The sequence below is a fragment of the Chaetodon auriga genome, chromosome 7 (assembly GCF_051107435.1).
Source record: "Chaetodon auriga isolate fChaAug3 chromosome 7, fChaAug3.hap1, whole genome shotgun sequence".
NCBI lineage: Eukaryota > Metazoa > Chordata > Actinopteri > Chaetodontiformes > Chaetodontidae > Chaetodon > Chaetodon auriga.
In genome coordinates, this window is record NC_135080.1 from 302,526 (window position 1) to 314,155 (window position 11,630).

At 46.8% G+C, this 11,630-nt stretch overlaps 1 protein-coding gene across 1 annotated transcript; it reads right to left on the bottom strand.

Moving 5' to 3' along the window:
* Positions 1–303: 303 nt before the first annotated feature.
* On the bottom strand, positions 304–10,753 carry rnpepl1 (arginyl aminopeptidase like 1). The gene is made up of 11 exons (XM_076735900.1): positions 8,638–10,753; positions 8,033–8,173; positions 7,347–7,498; positions 6,711–6,827; positions 6,402–6,637; positions 4,826–4,939; positions 4,596–4,708; positions 4,120–4,228; positions 3,330–3,557; positions 2,549–2,691; positions 304–2,135 (listed from the first exon to the last, which is right to left on the bottom strand). Exons 1-11 carry the CDS (start codon positions 9,127–9,129, stop codon positions 1,833–1,835), a joined length of 2,148 nt encoding a protein of 715 aa, XP_076592015.1. The 5' UTR covers positions 9,130–10,753; the 3' UTR covers positions 304–1,832.
* Positions 10,754–11,630: the final 877 nt, after the last annotated feature.

An 11,630-nucleotide genomic window follows, 5' to 3' on the forward strand; every position in this document is an offset into this window, starting at 1 on the left:
GGGATGTTCGGAAATTACACACGGTATTACAATTAAACAGATTCCTCTTTGTATTTCCGTCTTTTAATCCTTTCAATCTTCAAAATAAATAGATACAAGCAGAGAATCGATTCGTCACTTTGATATATGCTGTGACAATTTATTCTGAAAACTTTAAACACATTTCTTAATAAATGTCTATTCCACCTGAAGGACATTCTGCCTGAACCCTTTAACAATCCTTGAGATCCTCTCAAGGATCTTCCAGGAGCCTTGAAGAAGTCCTGGAGCAGTAAAAAAAAAAAAAAAAAAAAAAACACAACCTGTTGTTTCAGGTGTTTATTTTTCATCAAGGTTCATTACAAAGTTTCTGTGAAGAGGCGTTCAGGGACAGCTGGGAACAGATTCAATCCAGACCAGAAAAAAGGGATCCAGTGCTGATCAGGATCAACTGATTAATGTCAGTCAAACATTGTGAATCACAGCAGCTTTAACAAAGACAGGATTCGCCTCCTTCTGCAGATATTTTCCACTTTTCCTTTTTCTCAGTTGTATTCAGAGTAAAAATCGAATCAGTAAAAATCTGTTAAAAGTCTGTTTTTATTGCTGCTGACTGAAGGTAAAATGAGTCAAAATCGACATTAAAGGGATGAAGACGAGGCAGACGAGCAGAGCTCTCAGTTCCCAGCTGCAGTGAACGCAGCAGTAAGGCCTCTGGTGGAAGTCTGCTGGTTTAAATGCGTCACATGACAGTGAAAGTGTCCAGTGCCGCCCCGAGTCCTCGTCTGCAGGTTTGTGAGAATCAGGAGGTAGAGTTTAAGATATTTCTGTGCCTCTTTTCATTTCAGCTACATGTTGGTCAGTTGTTAAAGCAGCGGTTTGTTTAATGAAGGACAGGACGCTTTAAAACAAGGCACACACCTGAGCCACAGGTGTGTAACAGGTGTCAGAGGCTGCAGGTGGAATCATCATCATCATCATCACACAGTCTTTATGTCGGAGAATATTCTGGCAGGAAGAGCTCAAGATGACAGTCGATGATCATGAGTCACTGAATGACACCGACACTTCCTGCAGCATCACTCCTCCACAATAAAAGTCCGACCTTCAGCATAAAAAGCTTGACTTTAGAAGTGTTGTTGAGGCGTCACTGAATGAAACTGATCAAACTGGAATTCGTTGATTAATAAATGAAATTCTTTTGACGACAGTTGACTCAAACCTCTGATGATTCTACTTCCTGTTTTCTTCGGTTTCACTTACTTTTTTGTTTCAGAGCGAACAGAGAAACTCATAAACATCCATGACACCAATTTTCATCTCATATTTTCAGGTCTGAATGTTCAGTCGAACTTGACTTTCTAACTTCACGTTTAAGCTTCCGAACGTTTCGTCTGTGCGGCAGAACTGAACCAGAGAGGATGATGAAGAGCAACGAAGAGGCACGCTGATGTCACCGCCAAACAGATTCGACTGTGAAAACGAGTTATTTCAAGTTATCGTCAAATTGCACCGAAGGATAAAAATCTTTAGATCTTCTGGGTCCACTGACATCCAATCAGAGAGAGCCGTCTCCGGGCCGCCAGCCACAGTTTGAGCAGCTGATCAGCTGACTAAAGGTCACAGGATTCATCATGAAGCAGCAGTCCTGAGCCGTGACCTTTCACCTCCGACCCTCCACCACCTGGACTCTGTGGAGTGAACTTCCCGTCGTACAGAGGCGGAGTTTTCGTCATCACAGTGTTCAAACTTTCAACTTGTGCTCACGTGTTTAGTCTGAGGAGTACATTGTCCCGCCTCCACGTTCCCTCATCTTTACCTGTAACGACCGACCAATCGTAGCAAGGCGGACTTCACGCCGAGACGTTGACGTCCCGCAGAGCGATGGGGGCGGTTGTCCCGGCAGCAGCGGGGGCGGTTGCTGTGGGGCCGGGCTGCGGCTGTGGGGAGGCGGAAGGGGAGGGAGGTACAATGGACAGAGCAGAGCCGTTCTGATTGGTCGGGGCGGCGCTGGTCTGGAACAGGATCTGCTGTAACGTCCGTCTGAGGTTTGGATGCAGGCGCCGCTGAGTCTGGTTGAAAATCTCCACGGCAAAGCACTTCATCACCCCGGCAACCAGGTCGTCGTAAAGCGGCATGGTGTACATCCTGGACGTCTGCGAGGAGGAAAGACTGAACGTTAAACATGGCCGACAGGTGTGACGACAGGTGTGATCTTCAGACAGACGTCTCTGAGGAAACAAACCCAAACTATCAAAATCACACCTGACAGACCTGTCATGAATACCAGTATGAGTACCAGTATGAGTATCAGTACCAGTACTAGTACCAGTATCAGTGCCAGTACCAGTATGAGTACCAGTACCAGTACCAGTACCAGTACCAGTATGAACCAGAAAGACATCACAAAGAGAAAACATGTAAAGGTTCAATGATGCTCCGTCAAAAGATTCTCTGAAACTCAAACTACAGATGTTTCAAAGCACAAAACAGTGACGTCTGATGGACAGATAATACCACAATGACATCACAAGATACTACAATAATACTCCGATGTACAGTTACTCACATGCTTGTGGAGGAAGGCTCGGACTCGTGGCAGTTCAGGGTAGAAGCTGTTCCTCACCACCATCTGCAGCCAGCGGATCTGAACCTCAGCATTCAGACCATCAAACAGAGACGAGTAGCAACCTGACAGACCTGCCATCACACCTGGAGAGGACAGGTAAGCCACAGGTAAGCCACAGGTAAAGCTGAATGTGTTCAGTGACGCTGCCTTCACAACCCTGTGACAGAACCGGGTTGTAAAGAACAGACGTTCCTCAGAGAACCTGTCACATGGACTGACCTCAGTGTCACCTGACAGCTCACCTATTGGTCACACCTGCCAGTGACTCGCTCACTCAAGATGTCACGCTCTGACATCACCGTTAAAACGTGATTTCTAATTTGGTCGTAACCTCAGTTAGTTTCAGACATCCAGGAGCTGCAGCCACCTCCACCTCCTCATCTGCTCCTCCACCTCCTCATCTCCTCCTTCAACTCCACCTCCTCATCTGCTCCTCCACCTCCTCATCTCCTCCTTCAACTCCACCTCCTCATCTGCTCCTCCACCTCCTCATCTCCTCCTTCAACTCCACCTCCTCATCTGCTCCTCCACCTCCTCATCTCCTCCTTCAACTCCACCTCCTCATCTGCTCCTCTACCTCCACCAGTATTAGTACCAGTATCAGTATTTGTATCAGTATCAGTATTTTTTTCAGTATTTGTATCAGTATCAGTATTTTTTTCAGTATTTGTATCAGTATCAGTATCAGTATATCAGTACCTGTACCAGTATGACATCGTACCGTGTGGCAGAGGGGAGAGGTCAAGCATGCGGTCGAGGAACAGGACAATCTGAAAGGTGCTCCAGGCTGAGAGGTCAAAGGTCGACACCGTCTGCAGGTCGGGGGCGTCGCCGCTCCTCCACAGGTCACACAGATCCTGAACGGGCCGGGTCAGAGCGCCCCCTGCTGACAGGTCGGGCTCATACAGAGGAGGTCCACAGCCGCTCATCCAGCGCTCGAACTCCAGACCTGACACACAAACAGGAAGTGATGTCACAGCCTCAGTCTGACACGGATTACACCTGAAGTGCAAACATACACACTTTAGACCATCTGTTGTTATGTAGTACGTTTACTCAAGAACTACTTACTTAAGTGCAAATACTTAAGTCAACTTCAAGGTACTTGTACTTTCCATATAAATAAAGGATATGCTGATCTGATGCAGTACTATGATCTACCCACTAGTACATAAAGTATGTAAAACCTGCTCTCTCCTGTCAAACTACAACATTAAAATGCTCTTATGTGTATCTGTTAGTCATAAATACAAAATGCAAGTACTTTTACTTTTGATACTTCCAGTACATTTTGCTGCTAATATGTTGGTACTCGAGAAACATTTTGAATGCAGGACTTTTCACTCGTAACAGAATATTTTTAGACTACAGTAATTTTAGCTCTACTTCAGTAAATGATCTGAGTACTTCTTATTCATAATCAAACCAGATACTCCATAAGTCTGAGATGTAAGTAACGCAGTATTTGGCTGCATGTGTGAAGACGCTTGGTTGAGTCTCCACAGTCTCACCTTCTCTCTGGGCCACAGCGGCGTCCTTCAGCTCGGGGAAATAACCCAGGAAGTAGTCGATGAGGTCCTGAGCCACCACACTCTTAAACTTAAACTGAGAGATATAATCCTGAAAACACACACACACACACACACACACACACACACACACACACACCATCGTGTCATTTCCTGTTTGAATATTGTGAAGCATCCGATGTTGTAAACGTCATCAAGAAGTGAATGAAAAATGAAAACTGGTTAGTTTCGGTGCTCGTCTTGTTTGTGAGACATGACGTTAGCGGTGAAGCTAACGGACAGAAGCGACAGCAAACAGGAAATGATTCAGAGTTTGACCGGAGGTGGACGACCACACGAGGCAGGCTGAGCCGACCTGAACCTGACGGCAGAGCTTCGTCTTCAGAAAGGAGGGACGTCCTAATGTGTGTGTGTGTGCGTGTGTGTGTGTGTGTGTGTGTGTGTGTGTGTGTGCTGACCCTGAGGAAACAGTCGAAGCGTCTGACGTCTCCGCTCAGCTGCGACAGGTACGACACGAAACAGAAACCTTTCTCGTAGGTAAACAGATTCATCAGACAGCTGGGGTTCACACCTGGAGACCAGACAGAGGATCACAGTGATGTAAACTCACCTGTATGAGCGTCGTGTGTGTGTGTGTGTGTGTGTGTGTGCGTGTGTGTGTGTGTGTGTGTGTGTGTGTGTGTGTTACCTGGCTCAAACTTGACCTGCAGTTTGCTCACAGGGTTGTTGTCTCCAAGGAGACGCAGCTGTCTGTGGAGGGCGTCCAATCGGACGGCAGTCTCCAGACAGGTGAACGCCTCACCTGAAGACGAGGACGAGGACAAATGACTACACTTCATCCAGTACTACTGTGCAGTACTGTACGTGTACAGTATGTTGTGGTAATGCCAACAGTAACATCACATGGCCAGAAAAATGTGGACACCTTTTTGTTTAACCATCAAATTTCCTCGTTCATCACATGATCCATCGTATTTTTAAAGGGACGTTAAGGAATAATTAAAGCAGAAATAATGAACAGTAATTTATTAAGCTCATTGTGATGAATCATCAACTTCATTAAGACTTCGTGAGGTGAAAAAACCTTAAAATGAACTGTCACAGCAGTACTGACACCACTGGAACGACGACACAGAAAACTCACTGAAAGTAGTACCAGTACTTTCACCACGGGCCACTAGTAGTAGTAGTAGTAGTAGTAGCAGCAGCAGCAGTACTCTTACCGTAGTCCTCAGTAGTAGTAGTAGCAGTAGTAGTAGCAGTAGCAGCAGCAGTAACAGTACTCTTACTGTGGGCCTCAGTAGCAGTAGCAGTAGCAGTAGCAGTACTCTTACCGTAGCCCTCAGTAGCAGTAGCAGTAGCAGTACTCTTACCGTAGCCCTCGGTAGCAGTAGCAGTAGCAGTAGCAGTACTCTTACCGTAGCCCTCAGTAGCAGTAGCAGTAGCAGTACTCTTACCGTAAGCCTCAGTAGCAGTAGCAGTAGCAGTACTCTTACCGTAGCCCTCAGTAGCAGTAGCAGTAGCAGTACTCTTACCGTAGGCCTCAGTAGCAGTAGCAGTAGCAGTACTCTTACCGTAGGCCTCAGTAGCAGTAGCAGTAGCAGTACTCTTACCGTAGCCCTCAGTAGCAGTAGCAGTAGCAGTACTCTTACTGTAGCCCTCAGTAGCAGTAGCAGTAGCAGTACTCTTACCGTAGCCCTCAGTAGCAGTAGCAGTAACAGTACCCTTACCGTAGCCCTCAGTAGCAGTAGCAGTACTCTTACCGTAGCCCTCAGTAGCAGTAGCAGTACTCTTACCGTAGCCCTCAGTAGCAGTAGCAGTAGCAGTACTCTTACCGTAGCCCTCAGTAGCAGTAGCAGTAACAGTACCCTTACCGTAGCCCTCAGTAGCAGTAGCAGTAGCAGTACTCTTACCGTAGGCCTCAGTAGCAGTAGCAGTAGCAGTACTCTTACCGTAGGCCTCAGTAGCAGTAGCAGTAGAAGTACTCTTACCGTAGGCCTCAGTAGCAGTAGCAGTAGCAGTACTCTTACCGTAGGCCTCAGTAGCAGTAGCAGTAGCAGTACTCTTACCGTAGGCCTCAGTAGCAGTAGCAGTAGCAGTACTCTTACCGTAGGCCTCAGTAGCAGTAGCAGTCGCAGTACTCTTACCGTAGGCCTCAGTAGCAGTAGCAGTAGCAGTACTCTTACCGTAGGCCTCAGTAGCAGTAGCAGTAGCAGTACTCTTACCGTAGGCCTCAGTAGCAGTAGCAGTAGCAGTACTCTTACCGTAGGCCTCAGTAGTGATCCTGCGCTGGGCGTAGGTGGCCAAGCCTTCGCTCAGCCACATCTCCTCCCACGTGGCGTTGGTGACGGCGTTGCCGAACCAGCCGTGGGCGATCTCATGGATGACGTCGATCAGCAGGAACTCGCTGCTCTCCAGAATGGAAGCGATGATGAAGGTGAGGCAGGGGTTCTCCATGGCGACGATGGGGAAGGAGGGGGGGAGGAACACGATGTCACACCTGAGGGCCAGTCGGTGTCGTTAGTCTTGGTCACGTTGAATCAGCTGATGTTTGAATCGCCTCCTGGACTCACCTGCCCCACAGGTAAGGTCCAAACAGGTCCTCGGCGACTCCCAGCCAGCGCTCCACGCTGCCCCCTAGTTTATTCACTGCGCAGGACAACAGGCATGGCTCCGCCCACACGCGACTCCTGGAAAGCAGGACAAAAAAAACCTCGCTGACGACCGACAACAACGAGACGAGAATGATCACCTCATGTTTGATCGTTTCTGTTGACAAATTAAAATGAAACAAACGAGCAGATCAAGTTTCAGCTTTCTTACTAACTGCAGAATCACACTAAAGCCCCTGATTGGTCAATCAGCAGCCAATCACCTCTCTTCTTCATACGTTGATTGATGTGTTTGACCTGTTGCACTTTGGCAGCTGCACACCTGTCACCTGAACAGGTACGCTGTCAGGTGACTGAGCTGTCACAACCGGATCTGATATCTGAACACCGATGGCCACAGCAGCCACTAAAATGTGAGATTTGATCTTGTTTCTGGAAGTAAAGGCTGTGATGAAGACGGATGAAGACGTGTGCAGCAGCGATGTGGCTGAAGTTCACAATGAAAATGAGCTAAGAAGCAGAAACGAAGCAGCTGAGATGAACTCATCTCATGATCTCATCCACAGAAATGAACAGAACGTGGATCCAGAGACTGACCGCGGGCCGACGTCCACGTGCTGTAGCTCTCCGGCCACCAACGCCACCAAGTAGGACGGGACAGGAAACTCCATGGAGAACTGGAAGATCCGGTCCTGTTTAGAGTATGAGCTCTGAGACGCACTCATCAGAACCGTCACTCCGTCTGGAACCTGCAGAAGAAGAAGATGGTGAGGAGGAAGAAGAAGAGAAATGACGTTAGATGAGCTCGGGTCCAGAGATGTCAGCAGAGTTTCTGGATGTTGTGGTTGTCTGGTTGATCTTTAGTAGCAAAGATCCCAAAGATCTGATTAAAGATGTGTAAATTCTTTTTAGTGTCTCTGCAGGTACTCAGCTTTCTTTATTTCTCTTGCGTACTAATACAAATATATCATCCACCCAAAATTTTTTTTTTTTTTTTAATTTTTACTTACTGCAGTTCTGTTTCTTTTGTCCTGAGTTTTCAGGAGACGCTTTTAGCTTCATCTCTTCTGCACAAGCTTCCGTGTACTTTAGCTTTATGTCGGTGAACTTGTGCCTGTTCATACAGTGTAGAATTGTCTCTGTGTCCTTTTATAATAATCACAGTTTTAAGATGAAAACAAAACAAAGTGGAAGTATCAGCTGTGTGTGTGTGTGTGTGTGTGTGTGTGTGTGTGTGTGTGTGTGTGTGTGTGTGTGTGTGAGGGTCAAAGGTCACCGCTCACCCTCACAGTAGCGGTGTATGTGCTCTTGACAGCAGGTGTGTCGAAGCAGGGGAAGAAGGAGCGATTACACACCGAGTGACCCTGAGTGAAGACCAGAGGACGAGACTGACCACAGGTCAGCTCAGAGTCCAACCACCAGATCTACACAAACAGACAAACATCATTTTAGAATTTAGAATCTTCCTCCTTACCGACGAGCCCTGACTGCTCAGGCACCATCTTATCTTAAAGAGCTCATTGTACCTTATTACCCCACTAAAACACTGCGTTCCAGAACGCATTCTTACTTCTGGTTCCTAAAGTCTCCAAAAGCAGAACTGGAGCCAGAGCCTTTAGCTGTCAGGCTCCTCTCCTGAGGATCCACCGTCCAGTCTCAGTGCTGGAGGCAGACACTGGCTCTGCATTTAGGTACAGTGAAGTACATCATTGTACTGTATGTTCTCTCTCTCACTCACCCAGGGTCTGGTTCTGCTTGAGGTTTCTGCCAAACTGAACTTATCACAACAGTTTTACAGACTAAATGATTAATCAAGGGCAAATTATCAGCAGATTTAACACTAATTAAATAATTGTTAGTTGCTGTCCTAGTATTCTGGTGTCCTTACCGCTGGTCCATCTGTGGTCGTGTAACGGACCGTGATCTGGATCAGTCGGCCTGGTTTCACCGCTGATGTTGGCAGGCTGATGTTCAGTGAGGAGCCGTAGTCTGTGAACGGGTCCACCCGGTACGTGAGGGAGAGGGGATCCTCCTGTCCAGACCCAGGAACCTTACAGTCAATGGAGTGGATGAGGAGGGAGGAATGGGAGTCCAGGACCAGGGTATGGATCCCTGGCTGGACCGGGACAAGGTCCAGAACCAACCAGCCACTCATCTCCTTCACAGCAAAGTTCAGCCTCAAGTCCAGGTGGAAATGTTGCAGCTGGAAGCAGCGGAAGTTGGATGCTGAGGCCACGTCCACCAGGGGGCATCGTGGGGACCCAGGACCTGGACTTGCTGAAGGCCGGCTGGAGTCCCCGACACACCGAGGCCCAGAGACTGGCAGGGATTTACGGCAGCAGCAGAGTGAAGTGGGAGTCTGGTGGAGCTCTGCCATCATGAGCTAAACCTGGGACGAATCCCCTACTAGACCTGGGCTAACTGCATCAAAGGCCAATGAAAACCACAGACTTCAGAACCAACACCAACTGTGGTCACAAGGACAGAAAAGACCAGGACTGACTACATTCAAACGAGTTTTAAACCAGAGCCTGACTAAAGTCAACCCCCTCTGTAAGTCAGGTCAGACTAAATTCAAAACCCATTAAACCAAAACCAAAGAAAACCAGTATTTGAAAGAGAAATAAACAATGAGGACCACTTAAATCAACAAATGAGCTTAAACCAGCCCTCACTAAAACGGGAGAGACTACATCTGTAACCCAGTTTAATACAGGACTAGTTCACCAGTGCAGCTTTAGCAGAGAACTTCATTTAAACCAGTTTTAAACTGGAGACTGGCCAAATTTAAGTCTGTCGGAAAGTCTGCTCAAACTACATTCAAAGCCCAATCAACCAAAAGTCCAAACGAAATTTAGACCAGCTAGAGACACCAGTAAGGACACTTAAATCAAGAACTGGATTTAGCCCAGGACTGCTTGCTTCTAGACCCCCCATAAACACATTTAGAACCCAATTTAACAGAGAACTAGTTCACCAGAGCGGACTCAGGGATCGATTTAAACTCAATTTAACCAGACTCAAACTATGTTTAAAGCTGGTTTTAAAGAGACTGAATGAAATCAACCGCTTTGTAAGCCAGTCCAGACTACAAGTCCAACTGAACTCAAAAACAAAAGCAGACCGGAATTTAACACCAACAAAGGCACTTATGATTCAGAACTGAGCTTTAAATCTACCTGGACCCGAGAAAACCCAGTTCACAACACGCGTTTAACCCAGTTCAGCACAGTCTAACACAGGACTGACTTCAGCCCAGGTGTAACTAAACTTAGTCTACATTTAGCAGCTGAATTCAACCTTCTGTGGAAACCAGGCCAAACTAAGGTACGCTCAAAAACTTACTGAACCAAAGTCAAACTGGATTCACAACCAGGTCCAAACACCAGAAAGGAAACGAATCGAGAACAAGTTCAGCTCTGTGAGGTCAATACTTTAAACCGGTTTAGCCCATTTAAAACTCCATTCAGTCAACTCAAACTACACTTAAACCCGGTTTAACCGAGGCGAGCTAATCTGTAAATTAGCACCTTTAGCTTGAAGTGAGTGAACCAAAGTCCCTTTAAAAAACAGGCACTTTAAGCGGCGCAGATCATGTCGGAGGTCAAAACAGCGAGCAGCCTTCCCCCATTCAAATGACCTGTTAGCAGAGCAGGCTAATTAGCACAGAGTCTAATTAGCATTAGCACCAGAGAGCGCATTGTTTGTGGTTTTAGGACAAACAGTCTATGTAAAATCCATCAGGACCCGGAGCAGAAGAACCAGCAAACACCGGCTGCTCGTGTGAACTCACCCCGGCTCCCTGCTCTGTGTCCCGGACACTGAATCCAGGTACTCCCGCTGAGGTTGAACGCTAGCTGGTGGTAATGTCTCTGTCCAGGTGATGGAGGGGAGACGACGAGCTGAAGACAAGACAGTTTTGTCCAAAAAGGAGACAGAAGACAACAGAGAAGGACTAGGAGGGCAGAGGAGGTTCTGCTCCGGACAAAACAGGAAGTAACAACAGCAGGGAAAGTTTCTGTCGGCCGGAGGGGGCGCTGTGGAGCCAATCACGGCACGGCAGGTCAAAGGTCATCCTTCACTCATCCCACCCCCAAACAACAATAGCACATGAAAGAAAATGTGATCACAGAAAAAAGAGGAAAAGTCCATCTATTGAAATAATCCCAATGAAACGATGAAGATGAACAGAAAAGGAAAAATGAAGGAGACAGATGCTATGAGACATTCAAAATGGAAAAATAAGAGGAAGAATGAGAATTCTCCAGCACGATGGTCACATGACTACCACCCAGAGGGTCCAGATTATCTTTCCAAGAAAACTGAGATATTTGATGAGTTTCTACTGTGGATTTCATTTTAAACTGAAGCTTCTGGAGTAAAAGCAGATTCTTCAGGTTCCTTTAAACTCTCACGTCCACAGCAGGTCTGAGGTCAGCGCTAAGCTGCTTTACGAGCTCGTTCGTGTATTCATCTCCTTTAATTCAGTCATGAAAAAACAGAATAATTTACAGATCAAAAAGGGTCAATTTAAGACTTGAACAGAAAACAGATGAAAAGAAAGCGAACAGGAGCTGTTTCTAAGTTTAAGCTTTGTGAAGTCACAGGATTTAAGACGAGCTCTTTAAATCTTGTGTTTGACTGACTTCAGATCAGACTGAAGCCATGAAGTGTAAAGTTCAGTCAGAGTCATTAATGTCTTCTTCATACTTCCTCAAAGTGAGCAGAGACACCAGGAACCATCACCAAGGTTTCGTCTCAAAATAACTTTATTGACAGTGTTTCAGAGCAGACGTCGCTGCTGCTAACAAGGCCGTTATGAAGTCATGCTACAAGCTGATAGAAAACACAGCAGACACACACAGACAGTCAATTCAGCTG

Coding starts and splice junctions, on each gene's coding strand:
- rnpepl1 (XM_076735900.1), bottom strand. CDS start 9,129: ATGATGGCAGAGCTCCACCAGACTCCCACTTCACTCTGCTGCTGCCGT. Junction 7,499..8,032: donor CATACACCGCTACTGTGAGG/GTGAGCGGTGAC, acceptor CTTCTTCTGCAG/GTTCCAGACGGAGTGACGGT. Junction 4,940..6,401: donor GATCACTACTGAGGCCTACG/GTAAGAGTACTG, acceptor CCTCGTCTTCAG/GTGAGGCGTTCACCTGTCTG.